Source organism: Tursiops truncatus, chromosome 14 (assembly GCF_011762595.2).
Source record: "Tursiops truncatus isolate mTurTru1 chromosome 14, mTurTru1.mat.Y, whole genome shotgun sequence".
Lineage (NCBI taxonomy): Eukaryota > Metazoa > Chordata > Mammalia > Artiodactyla > Delphinidae > Tursiops > Tursiops truncatus.
Genome location: NC_047047.1, coordinates 69,346,500 through 69,368,697, shown reverse-complemented (window position 1 = coordinate 69,368,697; position 22,198 = coordinate 69,346,500). Strand labels below are relative to the sequence as shown.

Here is a 22,198-nt window from a genome sequence, read left to right as displayed (position 1 = left end):
GGACATGACCCTGGGGCATCTCATGTCCTGGGGGCAGGAGAGGCCAGGGTGCTTCTAACACTTACCTGTTGGTCTGAGGCTACACTCTGCCAGGGGCCACCCCCAAATTCCCTTTAAAGTGAACCCAAATCTCAATGACAGGGCTGAGGCCAGGCTGGCCTCAGAGGGCAGCCACTAGCCCAATGCTGCGTGTTCTGTCTAAGCAGAGAGGAGCTTTGTACTGACCCTACTCTGGTGCTGGTCCTTTACTGGTCGTATAATCTCGGGTAAGTTACTTAAGCTGTCTGAACCCTCAGTCTCCCCACCTGAAAAATGGGGGGTAAAAAAGTCTTCCTCAGATGCTAGCAAGGATTAAATAAGAGAATCACATAAACAGCAAAGTTTAATATGCATTGAAATCATGAGGATCTCTTTCAAATGTAGATTCTGATTCAGCAGGTCTAGGGTGGGGCCTGAGATCCTACATTTCTAACATCCCAGGTCATGCCAGGAGACGCTGCTGTCCATGGACCACTTTGAGTAGTAAGGACATAGAACACTCAACACATAGTTAATATTCAGAAAAAATAAAATAAATAAGATAAAATAAAATAAAAAAGAAAGCCACATTACCATCGTTACTACTATCATCATGACGGCCTCAGTGCTAAGAGTGCAGGAGCAGTTCCAGGGCCACCACCTGCCTGTCCAGGTGGCTCTCGTCCTTTATTACTCATCATCTCCTCTGCTCTTCCTTTCTCCTGGTTGTACTATCAAGATCTGGGGCTCCTGGGAGGGTGCCCAGGCCAAGACTGCCTTAAAGCCCTCCATTTTTCCTGTGTAGGAACTAACGAGAGTGCTTCCAGGACAGACGGATGGGGCCCCTGAAAAGAGACCTGGAATGAGGGGAACCGAAAGGAGACCATGGCCAATTCACTTCCACCCTGGGGCCTCAGTCTCCTTCCTCCTTGGAACCAAGTAGCTGCCTATGTGTTCTGTGTGGCTGACTGCTGGACCAGCAGCCGAGCCTCCAGTAGGCCAATGCCCACCCCTCTAGGTAACAGCTCACCAGTCTCAGCAACCAGGCGATTCACAGTGACCTTTAGGGACCCCAGCTCTGATCCCTGCCAGCATCCCCACTACCTGAATAGCTGGGGCCACACAGGACTGCTCCAGGGCCAAATTTTGAAGATCAAGGACACGTGGGATGTTTTTGCCCAGTGCACTTTGCACCAAGATTCTGAGAAGGATCCGCTCAATATGTGAAAGTCCCAAACCCAGGAGTAACCCTTGAACCATCTCTCCCCTTCCCCCTTGTGTCCCTGGCACGCATCCACAGCTCCCCAGACCCACCCTCCTCCCCTGGGCGCCTGCAGCAGCCTCCTAATCGCTCGTCCTGCTTCCCAGCCCCTCTGTTCCATTCCAGGATCCAGATGGCAAAGGGATCTTTTCAAAATGCAAAGCGGATCACGTCAACCCCTGAGAGGGCAGCCTTGAAGCCGCGCTGGTCCTGTCTGCTGTCGCACACCCCTCTCCCTTCCTCCCCCCATTCCAGACTTGTAGGTTTCTGTCAGGTCCCTGGATACCATGCTCCCTCCCACTTGTTCTCACCCCCTCCCGGCCCTTCGCCTTCCCTGGTGAACCCCAGCTCATCCTTCAGCTTAGGTGTAACAGCCCAGGCTGGCTGGCGTTCCTCTGTTACAGCTCCTCAGAAAACCATGTTTATTTTCCCTTAGAGAACTTATCTCCGTGTATAATCACACACTGGTAAGTGTGCATTTCTCATTAACATCTCTCTCTCCAGTGGACTGGGAGGTCCTCCAGGACAAGAACCAGGTTTTTGCTCGCGATGGTTTCCCCAGATCCCGGCACACACCAAATGGGTGTTTAATAAACCCCTGTTCACTGACCGAAGGAGTTGCTCTTGAGAACGAACAGAGCCGGGGAAATCCCAAACCGAAAGCAAACTCTCACGGGTTAAGAGCAGCCTTGGAGTGCTGGTTCCATCCCACCAGGCAGCAAGGGCTGCCCTGGCCCTGGGTGGCGGCTGGGTGCAAGCCATGGTGGGGTCCCAGGAGCTGCCTACTTGGTGGGCAGGGCCGATGGGTTCCCCGGTTCTGCTCTTGCACATCTGGCCGTTGTAAGGGGAGGATGGCGTTCTCTCCCTCTCCTCCAGTTTCACTCCACTCTGGCCCCTTGGCCACTCCCACCACGAGTCAGGACACACCCCCGGAGGTGCAGAGTTCAGGACCATCCCCCACTCCAAGCCCCACTCCAGAACAGCGGGGGATCTGGGAAGGGCACACCGACTCGGAAGCTAGAGACCAAGATGGAACGAATTCTGCATCTGCCACTGACAGGACTGGAGTCCCTGACCAAGTCACTTCATCTCGTTAAGGCTCAATTTTTTTCCACCTTAAGATGAGGATAGTAATCCCTCTTGAAGAAGATTGTTTGGAAGAGTAAATAAAACAACAAATGCAGAGTGAGTACCTCAGAAAGCGCTTTGCACATGGTGGGAGCGTCATAAATATTAGTTGAATAATAGACGAATGAAAGATATTTTAAAATAAATTTGGGAATCTCTTTTCCGGAGATGCTCTCTACCTTGCACGAATATTAGGTTTGAATGCATGCAAAATTAAGTTATGCCAATTAATCGATTGATTCATTCCATCATGTACACTTAGGAAGGAAGGCTTTTTGAAATTAAAATGCACATATGCAAAACAACCTGGCAGGGCCCTGGGAGGATCAAATGTGATAATGTATGAGAAAGTGCTTCGTAAACTGTGAAGCCCTGTACAAATGCTAGTTGTCCTCATTACTAACATGTTTACAGCTCTGTTGGCCCCGAAATCGCTGGCTTAACCTTAAAGAGAAAAGTGGGCAACTTTCCAGGACTCCAGGGCTAGGCCACAAAGTCCTCAGAGGAAGAGGCCTGGGCTGGGCAGCGCACACCCAACTCCCCCCTGCTCGTCCCCTCCCCCAATCTGTCACCACCAAACTTCAGTCCAGTCCACTCAACTATGGTGGGCTCAGGACATCTGCACCGGGAAAAGCTAGCTGGGCTTTTAATATCCACAAGGACATCTGCTGCCCTCGAGCGCCCAGGCCAGGGGCTACCAACGTGTGGACCCCAAAGAGCCGCAGGTCTCGCGGAAGAGTAAGCAGGCCAGGCAAAGGCTGAGGGAAAGCGAGGCACACGACCAGCCTATGGGGAGACAGCCATCACCCCAGTCCGGCAACCAATGGCATTCTGTAAACTCACTCTTGCCAGATCTAGCTGTTTTTTTCCATGAGAAGCCAAAACTCCAGATTTTTATGTGAAATTTCTTGATTCTTAAATATTGGCAACTCATTTTTTTTTAATGTTTAAAATACTACATGGGCCAAATCAAAAATGTGTGCAGGCTGTATGCAGCCTGCAGGGCACAGCTTTGGCAAGCAGACCTTCCGCTACCGTGCCCAGCCCAGGCCTCCTGGGACCCACTAAGCCCCGAGGTTCTAACCCTCAGGGGGATCCCAGCCAGCCCAGCAGAGGCTGCCCTGCTTTTGCCCAGGACTTACCCTCTTCTGCAGGGGCTCCCCGGCCATCCTTGGGGGTGCAGCAGCCATTCTCCACGGCTCTGGAGGCTTCGGGCGGGGTCTCAGCTGCACCCTCTCCCTCTGCTGGGGCCCCGCCCTTCTGCCCCCCAGCGGGGCTCCCCTCCTCTGGCTGGGGCTCACTCCGCTTCTCCAAGTCCCCGTTGGGTAACAGCTCTGAGGGGCCTGAGTCTTGGGCCATGGACGGGGACTTGGAGGTCACGGCGGGGTCCTTCGGCGTGTCACTGCTTTCCACCTGGAAAGATAAACGTGAGGGGAGAATTAGACCAGTGGTTTTAGCCCCTTTTGCATCACTGACCCATCTGAGATTCCGGTGAAAATTACACACCCGCTGTCCAGAAAACTGTGTGCACATAAATGTTTATGGAGTCAAATACACGCACAGTTGTTCTCTCAGATTCAAGGGGTTCACAGGCCTGACCCCCTGAAGTCAAGAGGTCTGTGGACTCCAGTTAAGAAAACGGGAGAAGAAACCGAGCAGGTTTAACAGCCTGGTCCCACTGCCAGCTGCGCCCCAGCCAGGCCATCCCCACTCACTGAGGTGACAGAGGGTGCCCAAGTCTTCTCTGTGGCCTCTACCGAAAACAGATGCTCCTCACACTATCCCTACTTCAAACCAGGACCCCTCCTCAGAAGATTCTAGTAACCCCGGGCTGATCTGACTTCTGTGCCAGAGCCCCCCTGGCTGTCCTCTTGGTCTCTCGAGCTGCTGCCTGGCCAGGTGGAGTGTGAGGGTGAAAGAGGGCCTCCTCTGGGCCCCAAAGCCTAGCACAGGTCCCTCCCTCAGCGTTGGCCCACAGTCCTCCCTGGGCGCTCAGACCCCAAGAGAGCCAAGGCCCCAGCCAGCAACCGCAGTCTCTGCAGCAACCCTCCCTGGCACGCGGCGCCACGTCCCCCCCAAGAGGAAGTGTCTTGCTTTGTTCCCAAGAGTCTCAGAACTGAGCTTGCTACAAGAATCACACTGAGAGTTGTCGGAACCGTCCTTCAGAAGTGTCACTGCATGGTGGGCAAAAGCTCCTCACCCCGTTACCCCTCAGAGCCGCTCGGCCTCCCTGGGGAGGCTCTCAGAGAATTTTGTGATTAGCTTGAGGCCACACACTTTGTGAGGACAGAGTGTGGCCAGCACTTGGTCCTTGGCCCTCTGGGGGCAGGTAGGCCAGGACATAGCAGAAGGAACGAAGGTGTCCTCTTGGGGCAGGAGAGACAAGAGTCCCCTATACTTGGCGCTCTGCCACATCCACGGGCACCAGGCCGCCCCCAGCAGCCCTGCCCATCGGCTCCCCTGCAGATCAGCCGCCTGGAGAAGGGCGGGAGCGGCACCAGCTCAGCAAACACCTCAGGAAGGCGCCGCTCAAGAGGGCGCCTCAGCTTCCCCACCTGTAAGGTGAGATGACTAGGCTAGACCAATGGAGGGTTTCCTTCTTTTCAAGTTTTTTTTCTGTTTATAAAAGTCAGACACACATATTATAAAAACACAAACCACACAAAAGTGAGTAGTATTAAAAGGTTAAAGCTCCTATTTCACTTCTGTGCCTCCAAAATCACTCCCCACAGGTGAGCCGTTATTAACAGTTTGGGACTTCCCTGGTGGCGCAGTGGTTAAGAATCCGCCTGCCAATGCAGGGGACACGGGTTCGAGCCCTGGTCCGGGAGGATCCCACATGCCGCGGAGCAACTAAGCCCGTGTGCCACAAGTACCAAGCCTGCGCTCTGGAGCCTGCGTGCCACAACTACTGAGCCTGCGTGCCGCAACTACTGAGCCTGCGTGCCGCAACTACTGAAGCCCGCGCGCTCTAGAGCCTGTGCTCGGCAACAAGAGAAGCCACTGCACTGAGAAGCCCGCGCACCGCAACGAAGAGTAGCCCCCGCTCGTCGCAACTTGAGAAAGCCTGCGCGCAGCAACGAAGACCCAGTGCAGCCAAAAACTAAATAAATAAATTTAAGAAAAGATTTTTTTAAATTGCTTGTTAACAGTTTGGCAAGTAGCTTTTCTCGACTTTTCTCCTCTGCATCTACAATCATGTGTAAGTTACATGTTTATACACATGCATTTATACACACATCCAGATCCAGGTTTTTTTTCCCCTAAGAAGGGATCATACGACTTATCGTTCTGCAACTTGCTTTTTCACTTAGCAAGCACCGCGGGCATCTCTCCATACCAGTGCGTGTGGATCGGGCTCATTCTGTCTCAGCTGCTCAGCATTCTATCGAACGGATGCTCCTTAATTTATTCAAACCATCTCCTAATGGTGGGCCTTTGGGCTGGTTTGCTTTCTCCTGCAGTGAACCCCTTGCACTTAACCGCTCTGCGCACCTGTGGATTTCTGTAGGCCAGAGTCCCAGAAGTGGACTGGCCGGGGGGAGAGGGCCTGCCCATCCACGTGTGAGTAGATCCTGCCAAATTCCCTCCAGAGAGTTGTATCCCTGAAGCACCCCCCAAAGCCTGAGAGAGCACTGGTTTCCCCAGGCCCTCCCTGCAAGGCCCGGCAGCCTCCAAGGCTGCTTCTGCTCCGAGGATCTACGATCTCAACTCTGAGCCCACTGCTGTATGGTGAGGAAACCCCCGAGGTGGCGAATAGGGACGTGGGCCTTGTTAAAAAATAACAAAAATAAAAACCAGCATCCTCCCTGGACGAGTCCCTACATGGAGCAGCTGAGGGCGAGCAGAGGGAACGCGCGGCCTTGCCGGGCTGCTCTCCTGGCCGTGTGGAGGGCTGTGTGGGACAGCTGGGGGCAGGCCTGCTTCCAGGAAGAAAACCTCCCGCAGAAAGCTACAAACGTGTGCGCGCCTCAGCAGCAGGGGTGGGGGGCCGCAGCAAGAGGAAGACGAGGCCTGTGGCCTCTGGCGGAAGGGAGAAGTCCTCCACTAGGGTTGGGCACTTGGGGCCGAAGCCGGCAGAGCCGGGAGGCCAAAGGCAGGATGGCCAGGGGAGCAGCCAGGCCCTGTCTCTCTCTTCAGCTGCCATCCCCAGGTGTCAGGACCCACACACCCTGTTCAGGACTCAGAAGGTCTTTCCCACCTCCCTGCTCAAGCTAGCAGGCTCCCTGGCCTAGAATTCCCCTCCCTGGATAAATCCTCTCATTGCTCGAGGCTCCTGTGTGTGTGAGAGTCGGGTGGCCCAGGCAACCCAGAGAGCCAGGCACGCCTGGGCCCCCACTGCTACCCTCAGGCCCGCTGTGCCAGCGCCACAGAGCCCCAGACGCGGCGCTCCCAGGGAGGTGGGTAGGGGATCCCGCTGGCCAACGCAGGCTGAGAAGTTTGGGCCAGCGCCAATCTCTTACCATGGCCGTGGTCCTCCTTTCCTCTAGCCACTTGCTTCCCCAGACACCTCAAGTCGAGGCAGGCTCCCAGCCCCACAAACTGCTCAGACAACTCCGCTGTCACTCACTTCCTGCCCGGGGACCACACGGCCTCTTCTCACCCTGGGACTCACTTCCTGTTGACTGCCAGCTCCATAGCATAGAGACCCAGGAGTACCTGCTCCGAGACTCAACCCAGCCCCAGGGTCCCAACCCACCCGGATCGGGCACCCCTCCCAGGCCTGCCCTGGAGGACCCGCCTGCAGCATGAGACACGCCATCCTTCCCGAGGTGGGCGGATGAGGGGTAGGGGAGCACCCTGCACAGCTCCAGCCCCGGGGGTAGCTCAGCGGGCTGAAATCCACCCCAATCTCACGAGTCCTCTCCCTCCTTTCCTCCCGACCAGCCCATCCCCCATTGCCCGCCCTCTCTGGTCGTGGATGACCCTGAGTTGACCAAAGCTCTGGGCTTAGGGGAGCTGCCGACTCTTGCCACGGTCAACCCTTGATCCATCTTACCCATCAAGAACCCCACACACACACGGCCAGTAGTGGCCCCTCACTGGCCCTCTCTCTGGAGTTCAGGGTAACTGGGCAGGTCAAATCCACCCAGAAGAAACCACTGAGAGGAAGGAAGGAGGTCCACAGGCAAATGGACTGACGCAACTCTAAATCTCCAGGGAGGAGCCGGGCGCTCCCTAAAAGGGCATCTCAGGTGAGAAGAGCAGACCTGGAAGCCACTAGGAGTGGCCACCCCAGCCAGGCCTGTGCCCTCCTTTCCCCCCACCCCCCACTAGCTTGTCGCCTCCTAGAGGCAGGGACTCGCTTTATTACGTTAGACTGGGCGCGGAGCAGGGCACCTGACAGGTGTTCAGTAGTCATGATTGATACCTTAATGCCAAAGACCAGGTTACGAGCGAGAGCATCCAGTTCACACGTCTAGAGGGAGTTTCAACTTTGTTCATGTCAAGCGTAACTGTTAAAAATCCTGTTTCTGTTTGCTTTTATTCTTTACAGTTGCCTTGAAAGGAGACACGGCACACCCTGAGACACTCATTGTTCCCATGGCGGGGAGGGGTAGCAGCAGAAGCCCCTGGTCCCTGTAGAAGGCACCTCCAGCAGCTAGAGGTGACAATTTGCACTCCCCTTCTTCTCACCTGTGGGGTACGGGAAGAGGGCGGGAGTGGAGGCAGAATGGGAATGGCAGCCACGGGCCCCCTCACTTCTCCTCCCTGGGGTGGTGGACACAACGGATCACGCAGAGTCTGTTCCCACCGTGCGCCTAACCCCGCCCAGGGCCCACCTCCCGGGGCCCCTCAGAGTTTGCCGATCTTTGCCTTCCTTCCAGGCAAGACCCCTCCACCCCAGGGAAATGCCTCCTGCTTCTCTGTTGCCCACCCGCTCCTCGGGCCCCTCCTGCGAGCAGCTCATCCCAAGCAGTGAAGGCAGTGGTTCCCCGCAGAGGACATCTGGCAATGTGTCTGAGACGCTTTGGGTCACCTCACTGTGGGTTGGGGGGACAGACAGTGGCTTCTGGTGGGGAGGGGACAGCCCTCACCACAAAAATTACGCAGCCCCAAACGTGGATGGTGCTGTTGTTGAAAAGCCCTGGGCTGAGGACGGGGGCGCGGACCAGGGACTTTTTCTAGGGACCATTTTTTTAAAACAAAAAAAAATTTTGGTAAAATATATGCAACATAAAACCCACCATTTTACCCATTCTCAAGTGTACAATTCAATGAAATTAAGTACATTCACACTGTTGTACAACCATTAACACTGTCCATCTTGAAAACTTTTTCATCATCCCAAACTGAAACTCTTGTACCCATTAAACAAAATTCCCCATCCCCCCACCCCCCAAGTCCCTGGCAACCACTATTCTACTTTCTGTCTTCTAAGGAACATTTTAAAATCTGTCTGTCTGTCTCTCACACACACCACCCCGGGTGGTATTTGTGCCAGGCCCTGGTCTTTGGAACCCTCAGCCTTGCCCCCAACACCCCCAAAGCCCCTGTGGAGCCTGGCCCTTAAGTTCACCCCAGCATTCACTCACATCCCCTAGCCCACCGCATACCACATTTGTTTACAAAGCACTTTCACACCCTATCTCATTAGAGCACTCCTCACATGTTACCTAATTATTTGTTTACTGTGTGTCTCCCTCCTAGACTGTGAGCTTTGCCTTATTTAACTTTTTATTTCTCTTCCTTCCAACCACTCCACTGACAGCTCCCCAGTGCTAAGCAGAGGACTCGGCATAACTATGCTTATACAATCGATCGACTTAATTATCCCAATTATCCTGATGGGTTGGTGTTACTCTCACTTTCCCAAGGAAAAGGTCTCCAAGGTCTGCCTCAGGTCACACGCCTTCTAAGTGGTAAAGCTTCCAAAATGACCCAGGTACAGGAGAGGCATTTGAAAGCTAGCCACCCCCTCTGGGTTGAGTCTCAGGAAAAGCCCAACCTCAAATCCCAAGGGATCCAAGGAGGGAAAAGGAGGCTTTGATGTGCCTGAGCAGGGCCAGGGAAAGGCTGCAGCTGTTTCCCAGGCAGCAGCCACCACAGGGAAAGGCCAGAGGCAAAGCCAGAAGTGTACCTGTCCAGGCCAAAGCCAGTCCCCCAGCTGCCCACCCTGCCCCCTTCCCCTCCCCCTTTGCTAGAAGTCTGGACCAGACCCCAGAACTCCAACCCTCCCTCAGGAAGGGAGGCCTTGTCTCCCAAGGTGGGGCAGAGTGCCGGGGCTCCAAATAGGAAAGGGATTTTGAGGCCTGTTTGACAGGTATGATACCTGCACATGAAAGCTAAGAGGCGAGGGAAATGATACAAGGGAGACAGGTCCCTGGGTCAGCTCTCCAGCACAGCCCCGGGCGCAGGCTTACCTGGGCCCAGGTGTGGAGGGGGGAGACCTGGGACCCTGTGTCTACCACTGGAAGGCCCTGGAGGTCGGAGCCACGTTCTGGCCTGGTTCTGGGCACCTGACTCACCCTCTCCTCCTGTGCCAGGAGCTGCTGCTGAAAGGGGCCTTTGCCCCCAGACCCCAGGGGAGCTCCGGCGGGGGGAGGCCCAGAGGCTGGCAGATGTGGGATGGCCTCACCTCGCCCTCCCCAGCTTTCCTGCCCTCCCTCCTACCCCCTCATCGCCATTGTGCCTTTAAGGCACTTGGAACACTCAGCTCTATGCCAGCCGGGGACCCTGGCGTCTGGCCAGCTATGGCCTCTTGATTAAAGACACACAGAGACGCAATCACATGCACAGACACACAAGGGGTTCACCATGGCCCAGAGAAACCCGCTCACCAGCCGCAGAGACGTGCTCAGATGCCCCAGAGTGATGTCAACAAAAACACGCCAACAATCCCCCTCCACTCGCACCCTCCGTTCACTCCAGTCCCTCGCAGACCCTTCAGCTCGCCGCCAACGCCCTGGATTTTCCCAAGTTGACTCTCGTTTCAGGAAACAGCCAAACCGTCCACGTAAGTGGGGCAGCCCTGTCCCCTAAGCGTTGGCACTGGGCCCGGGCTCCCCAGTCTCCTCTGCCCCAGGCCTTCCTGCAGCCCCTTCCCCTGGCAGCCCTCTGCTCTGATCGGCCGGAAGTGGCCTTGAGGCAGGGAGAGCCAGAGAGTTCCCCCACGCCCACTCCCAAGAGAGGCCCACATGCCTCCCTGCTCAGCCTTCCTGGGGTGAATGGAGTCGGACCCCAAGACTTTGGAACCAGGACCTTGACCCTTCCAATTTCCTTTTCTCTAGTGGAGTGGCCAAAAGGGCCACCAGTGGGGTCAAGGGACAGAAGGACCAGAGGCCAAAGAGGGCCAACTCTGGCAAGTCTGACCCCAGCTTGGGTATGACTTCTAGGTGCCACCATTTCTCTCACCACTGAGGCTGGGAGCTTCCTTCCCACCCTCCTCCCCAGAGATCTCTCCAGCGTGTGTGTGTGTGTGTGTGTGTGTGTGTGTGTGTGTGTGTGTGTGTGTGTGTGTGTGTGTGTGTGTGTGTGTGTGTGTGTGTGTGTGTGTGTGTTTAAGAAAGAGAGAGAGAGAGAGAGAAGAGGGACTCAGGACTGAGGAGAGAACTTCAGGGTGTGGCGAAGTCTTAGAGGTCACTCAGTCGGGGCCCCTGCTAGCTGTGACAAATGGATGCAAGAACTAGCATGCCTGGTGAGTGGCGGCCCATCCGGGGTTCTACTTCCAGCAGGGACACCTGTCCACCTGGAAGAGGGCCTGACTGTGCTCTTTGAAGTCAACCTCAAAGGATTTCAGGGTGAGCTGGAGCCTCCCTCGAAAAAGCCATTATGTAGAGAAGATCCAGGTCGTGTTTAAGTAAACCTCTTTCGCGGTTTTCTTCTGTTCTCAACCTCTACGTCCAGGCCTAGGGTGACAGGCTGGGTGAGAAGGGAACTCAGCATGGAAAATGGTGCTTTCCTGTCTATGCTTCACGAACCTTTCTAAAGTTTCTGATGTGTGTCTCCCCACCCCCGCCCACCCCCGCTGGGGCAATGCTCATCCTGCCCCACCCTACGGCGTGACTTCATAGCTTTAATCACAGCCCCGCTCAGCTTCATCTCTCCAGATTGGAGAGCCGTAAGCTCTCTTGTCTGTCCTCACTTGGCTGCCCTGCCTTCCCCTTCATCGATGTAGCTGCCCTTTCCTGGAGCTTTTCCATCTCTGTATATCTTTCTTGAGGTGGCAGGACTGAAACGCACAAAATTCTCTAGGTGAGGATGATGAAAGAAGGCCGACGTCAATAACTGCCCAGATGTGTGTGCGGAAGGTCCCTGCAGCAGCGGGAGTGGGGCAGGTGCAGCTCGGGCTCCGCAGACGCCCACGGGGTCCTAGGAAGCCCACGGGGCTCGGGACCGGAGGGAATGAACCCCTCTTGCTGGAGAGGGCCTGGAACATGTGGCTCTGGGGAAGGGACCGGGGAGGGCTGAAAATAAACAGGGGTTTTTGGAAAAACAAAATGGAGAGTCTGGGATTTCACTCAGATGCTCCCCCGATAAGACCAGATAAGTAGATCAGCCTCTGGAAAGGGCCCCTGCCAAACCTGCTCCCTTCCAGAAGGCTCCATCTCTGACAATACCACTGCCACTGGCCCTGGGGGCTGGCAGCACCTTCCTCCCTCTCCCTGGTCCGCAGCCCAGCACTGCAGGCCCTGCCAGTTCTCTCCCATCACGGCCGCCCCCCAACAGGCTCTGGGGGCAATTTTTGGCCCCAATGTGCCCCATCCTATCTCCCTGCATTCTCTTGTGCTCAACCCATCATGCTCACGGATGCCAGAGTGAGCTTCCCAAAACATGACGCCCATCACTTCACACCTCCCACCGTCTCAAAAATCCTCCAGATAAACACAGCACATTTTTGAGAGGATAAAATATAAACCCTCGGGCTGCCTGCAAACTACCTCTCCACCCAAGATCAAAGGTGTTCGTAAACGAAACCCTCGTCCACTCAGCCAAGCCAGTCCGCGCACGGTCCGGCCTCCCCCAAGCACGCCCGTCCCCGCGCACACTCGTCCCTGCATACGCTGCTCAGGAAGGTCCTAGGTGGGGAAACCTCCCACTTTCCCCGGCCACACGTCACCTCCCTTCGAAGGCCCAAGTCCAGCCCCTCCCGCCAATGTCTTCGGCACTTCAGGTCCAGACCACGGGCCAGGCTCTTGGGGTACTGGACGGCTCTGTGAGCGCTGGTTTGACATGATCAGCTGGGGGAATGAGCAGAGGAGTCTGCATGGCACAGTTACAAGGAAAGTCTCTAACCTCGCGAGATGTCTGACAGCCGTGTTTCCCCCACACCTTCAAAAGCATGACGACACAGGGCAACGGGCAGCAGCGGGCCCACGCAGGCTCACAGGCAGGGATGCCCCGTGAGGGGCCGGGGCCCAGGAATGGGAGATACCCTTTCAGGAAGTTTCGTGCATAAAAACAAGGGGCACCAAGTCACCGAGTCAAGGTTCCAGGGGTTAGTGAAGGAGCCCTTCTAACCCGGACACAAAGAGGGGATTTGATTTCTGTCTTAAGAATCAAACGGTCATATTAGGTGGGAAAATGAGCCGATACTGCAAAGGCCCAATAACTGAGGGAAACGATACTCGGCTGGCGTAAGCTGCAGTGGAACGGTCCCCCGGCTTCACACAGCTTACAGCACAAGTCTTTCGCTTTGAAGTGGAGCCGTTTGGCCCTCAGGAACTCACTCACGCAGGCGTTATGATGGAGGCCCAGCCTCCAGCGAGGAGCGAGGAGTGAGCTACGCGGCAGCGGGTCTGGCTGAGCTCGGTGCCTGCTCCCAGCCCCCTCTCCCCCTCCTCCCCTCCCCCTCCCCCCCTTTCTGGGTTATTCTTAGCAAGAGGTGACCTCAGAGTGCTCCCACTGAGCAAAAATAACCCTGGAGGAAGTTGATGAATATAAATTTTCAATGAATAAGTGCATATACCTAGTAAACAGGGCGGGGAGCCCTGAAGGGCCGGCCCCCACCCCAGGGTCTGGCGGGCAAGGGCAGATACTGTCCCTCCTGGAGCCCCAGCGGTAACCAGCACATAGGACAAAGGCGCTCGCAGGGCAGGCTGGGTCTGTGAGCAGGCAGGAACCAGCTTCGGACACCCTCACTTGTTACTCGGCAACGTCCTCGGAGCCGGTGAACAGGAAGATGCCTCTTCCTCCCAGCCGACGCTCACACCCACACACAGGCCCACACTCTCTGGCCAGCAGAGACCAGCCCTGCAGGCTGCTGTCCCGTCCTCTGGTCGCGGGTACTGGCCAGCCAGCAGGCCCTGCACCCAGGTGCCAGCTCCCTTTCTAGGCTCCGCCCAGCCCTGAGGCCGGCTTCCTGTTTCCTGTTGCTGCTCCGGCTGCGAGCATCCTGGCTCTGAGGCCAGTGCCACAGACCAACACTGCCGCCCGGTTGAAATGGGCCCACTGCTCACTCCTCAGACCACCGCAGCCTTCCCCACTTACCCGCAGACTCCCTGGTATTTGGGTCAATTGCCCTGCTCAGTTCTGTTTTCTCTGGATGCTTTTTGGACCAGGTCTACACGCTTTTTCAAACAGCCCTGCATTCATATGTTATCTTAAAGCGAATGTGGGATACCCAGTCTTCCAGATGGTGTGGCCGTAGTGGCAAGGGGGAATGAGCACCGTGGGCTCTGCAGTCGGGAGGTGTGGAGTCCAAGTCCAGATCGTCCTCTCTGAACCTCAGTCTCTTCATCTGAATGTGGGGATGGTAATGCCAGCGGCCTCCACCTACCCGACACAGGTTTGTCGCTGGCATCAGATGAGGTCACGGTGCAGAAAGCCCTCGCTGGCAACCGACTGCTGCACCACTCTGAGCCTTTCTTCGTGGTCGCTGACCTCAGTGAGTGGGTAGACAGTGCAATGGGGGTGCCTCTAAATGGCAGATCTGGTGGAAGAGACAAGGCCTCTCCACCAGCTTTTCTGTGTGAAAAGCCAGGCTTTGGTTTAGGTTTTTTAAGTTCCCAATCCACCAGGAAATGGTACTTTTGTAAAACACGAAATCATGACTGTGGATGTGGCGACAGTATCAAATTGATATAAAGGTTTCTAAATGCTGATTCTCAAGTTCTGTACAGACAGGTAGCAAAACAGTTCGCAGACTGGTGCTTCGCAGTCAGGTGTGTGGACCAAAGCCCGGGATTGGTGGGCTGATATCTTGTCTTACTTCTTAGTGTTCATTTTAATTTCACGGTCAGTTCAAAAGGGAGAGCCAGCGTGGGTCACGATGGCTGCACTGGGCTTCATTTGCAAGACAGGCCTTGGTGGGCTGTGATACCGGGCAGGTAGAGAGAAGGGAGGGCTGCGATACCGGGCAGGTAGAGAGAAGGGAGGGCTGCAGAACAGCTTACGAGGCAGCGGGACGAGCGTGCTTGGGGTGATCAGGGAGCAGCGAAGAGGCGGGGTTTCCTTGGCAAAAGAGGTGGCCGCTGAGCAGCAGTGCAGAGGCAGGAGGGGTCACATGGTGGAGGCAAATGGAGGGCTCCAGGTCTCGTCCCATGAGAAGAAAGCGCCTAGAGATTCTTGAAAGCGACGTGCCCCGGGCCGTGTTTAGTTAATTACGTGGGGCCTCCCCTCTGGCACACTAGGTTGAAATAAGTCTTATTTATTTGGCAGGTGCTCGGTAGGTGTAATGTGCTTGTCACCGAAAAAGAGAGGGCCGGGGGTTCTAGAGAGATGCTGGGGGCAGGTGGGGCCTGATCTGGGTGAGGGCGCAGCCAGGAGGCTGACACAGGAGCAGGGGAAAGTGGAAGGCACTCAGGGACAGGCAGGCCTCGGGGGAAATTCTGGAGACGATTTCACAGCCTCAGGCCGGGGGATGGTGAGGACACCACTGGATGCACCTCGTCCCACCCCGTCCAGCAGTGCATATGCAACATTTGCACAAATGTTTGCACTCCCAGCACTGCTCCCTCTGTTCCACCTGCCAGGATTTGAGCCAAGCCCACCCTCCCACCCCGTTTCCAGGCTTAGCTCGATGACACACACTCAGCTGCTTTAAAGCTCCCTGGTCAATCTGTTCCCAGGGCCACAGCTGCGCCAGGTCCCCAGAAGCCCTCCCTGCTGTGCTCCTCGGCTGGGGAGGGGCGGAGGCCTGGGCCAGCACCTGCTCCACAAGTGAACCAGGTGGCCCGAGGCCCAGGAGACCGTGGGCTGGCCCTGAGCTGCAGCACGAACTTCCCCCACGTGGGCTCCCTTGGGGTCCACGGGCCTGCTGCCGGGGAAGACCTGCTGGCTGTTCTCTGTTCCCCTCTACATGCAAGGCGTCCCTTTCACGACAGCTGCCTCAGCCCCATGCCTCCCCACGCACTCTCTCCCTTCCCAGGGCCTCACTTAGGACTGGACCACATCCACACTGACCTGCATGGGATGCGCACCGCTGCCCACTGGAGCTGCTGAGAGGCCGACGCCAGGCTCCCACCCGAAAGGCCTTGCAGACCCCTGGCCCACTGGCCCCTCCGGGGGTGGGGATGCCGGTTTATGACGCTGCTGGCCCTGTGCATTTGGAGCCCACTTTGCTGTTTGCACAGCACCCCTGGAGGTGGACAGGGCAGGTATTACCGGTAGCCGTATTTTACCAATGAGGAAGCAAAAGTTCAGAGAGGTTCAGTAACTTGCTAAGGTCACACAGCTGGGAAGCAGTAAATCCAGGGCTGCTGCTTCTGTCTCGGGTAAGGGCAGGACCGACCTTTGCTGACCACTGGCTCTTTGGTGTTTTAACCCATTTAATTCTCACAGGGGTCTAGGAGGAATGCATTTTTATCATCTCTATTTTTCAGAACGGGAACCCAAGCTTCAGGCAGTGACTTGTTCAATGTCACACAGGTGGTCTGTGGTGGAGCTGGGATTTAAACCCAGTTCTGCTGGATTTTAAAGACAGTGCTTTTCCCTCCATGCTGGGCACTGTTCCAGGCCAGGGGTGTATGACCCACTGGGCCGTGCCCCTCTTCCCTCTCATTGTCCACCTCTGGACGCACTTCCACACTTACCCCTGATTTCCCTGCACCCTCTGATCCTGGGGCCCCACCCCAGCTCTCAGTGACGTGCCCTCCCTTTGGTTCCAGGGACTCACAAGTGTGAGTCCAAGGGCTGCCAGGTCCCATTTGCTACAGGTGGTGGCTCCCATCCCCAGCACCCGAGCCAGGGAAAGGCGGGGTTTGCTCTGCAGATCTCGAGCGCACGTGCAGCTCAGATTCGGAATGACAGGTGGGCTCTGACTCAGCCTGCACCGTGCCCCTCCACCTTCTCCCGCCAGGTGCCCTGTGAGGGCGGGGAGGAGAGTGGAGGGACCCCCGGGGAATCTAGGAGTGCGGCCTGGAGTCCGCTGCAAGCTGAAAATTCCTTTGAAGTCCCGTTTTATCTTTCAACTGCATGTGAATTTTTCATTCCAGGCCATAAAATATCCATGTCTGCTTTAATATTAAAGTGTTTAAAATTACTTACCAGTTAAATGACTTAGCTTCTTCCCCCCTCCCCTCCAAATCTCCAAGCAGAAGTGGCAGTGGTGCACTTCAGTGCCCTGCAGATTCCCAGAGCTCCCGACTCCAAGAACCCCCCTCACCTCCAGCTGGTGCCGCCCGCCCTCCCTCCCTCCGCCGCCCCTTTCACTGCAGCCGCGTTCACCCTGCTCTCTGCCCCAAGGAGGAAAATCCTGCCCCGCTGAGAACATTTCCTTGAAGGGCTGAGTTACAAATGCGGGGCTCCTAGCTTCTCTTTACCTTCTTGCTCCAAGTTCCCCGTTCTCAGCTGGAAGGGTCGAAAAGAAAGGAACCAGCTGTGGCTGCAGCTGGCAGATAACTATTGTTCTGCCTCTGAGTTTAAGGCATAAGGAAGGCACGTTCCTGCCGCCCACGGGCCTTGCCCTCCGGAGCACGCCTCATCTTGGGCAACCCCAGAGTCCCCCCCACCCCGATTCAGAGGCAATGGCGCCCGGAAGCCCGGGGTCTACACTTCCACTGGACTTACACAGCGCCCAGCCCTCCTCCTCTCTTAACAGCCTGCATCTCTTCCCTACTCGCTTTGATCGGACTTCCAGACCTCAGTTCCCTTCCTCCAAGTTCTCCAGGTGGGGCTGAGGCCCAAGGTGGGTGTCTGGATGGGGAGGGAGGGGCCCATGCAGGCAGGCTAGGGAAAAACAAGTCCCACTCTCTTGCTGCCCTTCCAGAAAGAAGCTGAGAGTCAGGGGCCTGATTCAAGTCCCACAAGACCCACAGCGCAAGTCCCCTGGCCTCTAGGGGCCTCCAGTTCGATGCAGAAAATAGGAAAGTTTGGGGGTGGTTTTGGGGATCCCGTGAATGGGGAATGGAATTGGGCTCTACAGCTGGAGGGGTACACTCCATGCCCCAGTCTTGGCGTGCCCAGATCCCTGCGGGACACATCACTGGCATTTACAGTGTGCATGTGCGCGTGCGTGCGTATGTGCGCGTGCATGTTAGCGTTGTGTGCATGTGCGCGCATGCGCGTGTGTGCTGTTAGCGTGTGTGCGTATGCGTGTGTGCGCCTGCGCGCGCACCTGGGCTGGGGGTACGCCACCTCACTCACCGGAGGGTGCTTGCGCTTCCTCCCGGGCCGCCCCACCTTCCGGGCAGTTGTGCTGGGCTCCTGCCGCTCCTCCTTGCCACGAGCCTCCTCCTGCTCCTCTCCCTCCTGTGGGCACAGACACAGCCTGTAAAGCCAGGGCTGGACCCCAGAGCCCTCCCCAGTGTCCCACCCGCAGGGCAGCCACACTTCCAGGGTTGTGCCACGCTGGTCCCCCTGGCAGGGATGGTCTTCACCCGCTTTCTGACTGGCAGAGCTGGGCCACCCCTGAGGGCCGAGTCAACTTTACCCTCAGGGGACTTCAGAGCCGCCCCGCTGCCCCAGCAGAACGCAGCTCTCCCTTGGGTGGACACGTTCTCTGAACCACAGAATCATAACACATGCTCTGACAAAGAATTTGTTTCTGGATATGAGTTTATTTATATGAAAAAAATCTAAAACAAGTACAAAAATGATTAATGCCGTATTTAACGAATCACCTTTATTGAAGAGAATAAAATCACAGGAAGAGAAGCATGACATGTAGCGATGGCTACTGGAAGTACACGCAACCCTTGGAAGGAGGCGTACCACAGACCATGGAGGGCATTACAGCCCCTGTACATACACCTGCCCTGAAGCAGCTGCCACATCGCGTAGGCACTGCATGGGCCTGTTACCCCGCGGGAGCATCTCAGGGACCGTGTCTTGGTTCATCGTGATGCCCGTCCTTCGCTGAATTTTGGACCAGAGTTTGGTTTTGTTACCACCCTTCACCTGGCACATGCCAGGGCCGAGCCCTGCAATGCTTGTCTCGTGGGGCAGACACATAAACCTAGAAAGTCCTCCTGCCTCACTGCTCCAGCCTGGCCACAAACCACCCACAAGTTGCTTCTGACTCAGCCGGCTCCAGCATGACTAATCATGAGCAAAAACTGTGCTGGGGAAGGAGAGAGAAAGGGACCCTGACCCAGCAGAGGCCCCTCAGGCTGCCTGCCATTCGTGCCCTGCATGACGTCAGCAGCCACAGACATCTTCACAGTCCTCCCAGGGGAGGGCGCCAGCCCAGAGCCATGCTGGTGCCACAGAAAAGGGGAGGTGCACGGATTCCCAGGGGATTGAATCGAGGTGGCCCTCAATGTCCCACTCAACTTTCATTTTTTGTGATTTCAAAATAGCTTGTGGTTTGCCACATTAATTTTCAGGTGATGGTGGGACATGCAGATGGAAACCTACTGCGACCCGTCACAGACATGAGACCGATGGGAAGAGTGGCACTGGCCCGCTCTGTCCATCCATCCATTCAAGGCACATCTGGGACAGACCTGCCCAAGAAGGAGATTTAGGAGGGAGATTTAGCATTGCAGCTGAGAGTCCGGGAGCCCTCCGAGGACATATGGGTGGAAGATGACAGAGGCCCCAGGCCTTAGCACTGAGGGGAGACTCCAGTCAAGTTGCAGGAGGTGGAGAGAGTGTTCAGAGGAGCAGAAAGGGGACGCCGGTGTATTGTGGGTACAAGAAAAAAGGGAGTTGCCAACCCAAGAGGCAAAGTCGACAGATGCAAAGAAGTCGAGCGCAGAGAGATTTGGTTAGAGGTGGAAATGGTCAGCCTCAGAGGGAAGCTGTGCAGAATGACACGGCAATGAGGACCAAGGGGCCGGAGAGGGGCTGGAGAGACAGTTTAAGGAACCCAGCCGAGAAAGGTCTGGAAAAGAAGACAAGGACAGGGAGCCTAGTGCCGGCTGTGGACAGGAGGTGAGGGTCCAGGCTGCCCCAGGACCAGAGACCCTTGAGAGGCTCTTTTCAGGAAAACATGGCAGAGAAACTGTGAGGGCAGAAAGGCCGAGGTGGGGGACAGCCAAGTGGCAGGGAGGCCTCCATGACAGCTCTGTGGGCCTGGACTGGAGGGGGGCCCAGGGCCACATGCCCCATGGTAAGCCAGGCCTGCTGGTGCTGGGCTGTCTTCTGAGACCCTACACACACCCCCATTTAAGAAACAATCACTTGGATCACACAGAGAGAAAATATTACCAATGCAGCTTAACGTTGGTGAAAGTTCCAACTGAATCTACCCAAGTACAGTGAACTTCAGCTGAGGTGGTGCTTTTGGTCCGGTTACACCACGGCTAAAAGGGCGCCGTCTTGATCGTGCCGACCAGGTAACTCGGCATTTACAACACATCTGGAGGCCACGCAAGGTTGTGGAAAGGCATGGGGCTTAACGCAAAGCAAAATGGGTATGAGCCTGGCTTGGCCATGTGCTAGTTCCAGGACTGTTCTCTCTGAAACTCAGTTTCCTCATCCATAAAATGGGAGTAGGAAGGTGTCCATTCTGCCTGCTTCTCGGGTTTTTAAGAAGACAGATGACTAAGTGGTTCGTACCCTTGCCTGTTTTGTTCACTGCTGAATGCCCAGAGCCTAGAACAGACTCAGCACTTAGTGGGTCTTCCACATGCCCCTCGATGAGAGAGCTTACGTATTCCCCGGCAGCAGGAGGCCCACCCAGCCCCTGTACTTGCCTGCAGAGCACTAGGCCACACCTAGCCAAGCCTCTGACCACTGCTCGTGGCCGGGGCCATGGGCCTGGAATGCACAGGTAGCAGCCGAGAGGGGGTGCCGAGGTGGGTCAGGATCAGTCTGGGTGGCCATGGGGTCTGAAAAGACTCCTACCACCCAGAAATTCTGGGCTCTGAACTATTTCTTTAGCACACTGCATCTCTTACAGAAGAGATTCATCTGATTTTCTAACTTTTGCTCTGAACTTATCAGACACGGGAAAGCCAATCAGAGCCTCAGATCAGCACTAAGGAACCACAATTACCAGGCTGCCTGTGCTGACTAAAAACAAAGACACCTGCTGTTTCAGGAGCGCCAAGCCCCAGCTTCCATTAGCATATGGAGAAAGCCTTTGGGGGCCCCTGATAGGCAACCCCTGTGCCATCTGGAGACTTGCTGTCATTCCTCACCTCCACACGCGTGCTCTGCCTGACACACAGGAGATGCTCAGCACATCCTTCCCTGTTGAACTTAATTCAATGCAACACCCCCAAGAGGAAGAGGTGGAAGACCTTGACGCCAGACCATCTGTCCAGGTCCTGGTGTATTGAGAACGGGGAGCCCCCAGGGCCATGTCCTGAGCCTATCCCTCGGGGCCCAAGCGGGGAACGGCACCTGATGCCCAGTCCAACACTCTGCCCTCCGGGACCCCTGGGGTGTGCTTCGGAAAACGAGTCTCCACGAGAGTCCAGGTGGGGAGTCGCACCGAGGTCTGAGCGACTCTGGCCCATACCCTTTCCATCTAGCCCCGAAGCACGGCTTTGTGAAAAGCGTGCCGTTTTCGGTCAACGCGTCATTCTTCCGGGATACAGCGACATCGCGGGGCAAAGGGAGGTGGCGATACCTTCAGCTCTGGGTCTGCCTGCATTCACACCCACAAGTGAGAGGGGTAATACACTGAGAAGGGTGAGCAGATGGCTCGGGGCGTGCCCCTCAAGGAGGCGTATCAAGCGGTTCATTCTCGCATCTGTCGTGGGGCCTGTTTCATTCAATATCTTTGCTGATGGGCTGAGCAAAGGAATGTAAAATATGCTTATCAAATCTGCCAGTAGCACTGAGTCGGGAGGCGTCACTAATACTCTGAAAGGCAAGAGTCTGATCCACAGTGACTTGGAGCAGCTGGAAAACAGTAACAAATTCAGCAGGAACAGCCTTGAGCCCAGGTTGGTTTCCTCACCTGTCAAGTGAAGGGGCTGAATTAGTCAGTCCTTCCAGTGGGAGGAGGCAGGAATGGGCAGAAATTCTAGTGAGGTGGGCTTTGGGGCGGGGAGGGGGCAGGCTGGACTTTTTGCTCTGCTATTTACTCCCTAGTCCCTTCGAGCTATTTAACCTCTCTAGTCTAGCGTTCCTCACCTACAAAATGGGGATAATAATATCTACTTCATAGCAATGGTATAACAATTAATTGAGGTAATATATGGAAAGCTGACGCATGAGAGTCACTCAAGAATCGCTAACTTCCTCCGCTCCCAGGTCCCGACCAGAACTGTTCACAAACGTGCATCCCTGCCTCCTCCCCGTCCCTCCCCACCCCCATGCAAACCCCAGCTCACTGCCCAGCATATGCAGCCATCACTCAGTGTACAGACAAACCCCCACATCTGGCTGGTACCGCCGCAGTGAGATACTCAGGAACACTGGGGCTCCGCGATCCTTCCAAAATGCAAAGCTGATTACGTCACTCCACAGAGCTTAAGCCCTTGCTGAGGGGGCTCCCAGGGCCCTGCAGGATCA

General features: G+C 55.9%; 1 protein-coding gene and 1 long non-coding RNA gene across 23 annotated transcripts in view; one reads left to right on the top strand and one right to left on the bottom strand.

The window, feature by feature from the left end:
* Positions 1–22,198, bottom strand: part of DNMT3A (DNA methyltransferase 3 alpha) — a 113,622-nt gene that overhangs the window by 54,811 nt on the left and 36,613 nt on the right. For 18 of the 22 annotated variants that reach the window (XR_012325784.1, XR_012325782.1, XR_012325783.1 and 15 more), the window contains 2 exons: positions 17,933–18,037; positions 3,550–3,820 (listed from right to left, as the gene is read on the bottom strand). Coding sequence is in view for 14 of the 22 variants with exons in the window: in XM_073791541.1 (XP_073647642.1) it covers positions 3,550–3,820; positions 17,933–18,037 (376 nt within the window). In the remaining 8 variants the exon portion in view is untranslated. Of the gene's footprint in view, positions 1–612; positions 1,499–1,889; positions 2,938–3,549; positions 3,821–13,316; positions 14,013–17,932; positions 18,038–22,198 lie in introns of those variants that run through there. The other 4 variants (XM_073791550.1, XM_073791548.1, XM_073791552.1 and 1 more) reach the window with 4 other exon arrangements.
* On the top strand, positions 10,339–11,785 carry LOC117307951 (uncharacterized). Its single transcript, XR_004521883.2, has 3 exons — positions 10,339–10,364; positions 11,080–11,148; positions 11,603–11,785. It is a non-coding gene; the product is annotated as an uncharacterized lncRNA (long non-coding RNA).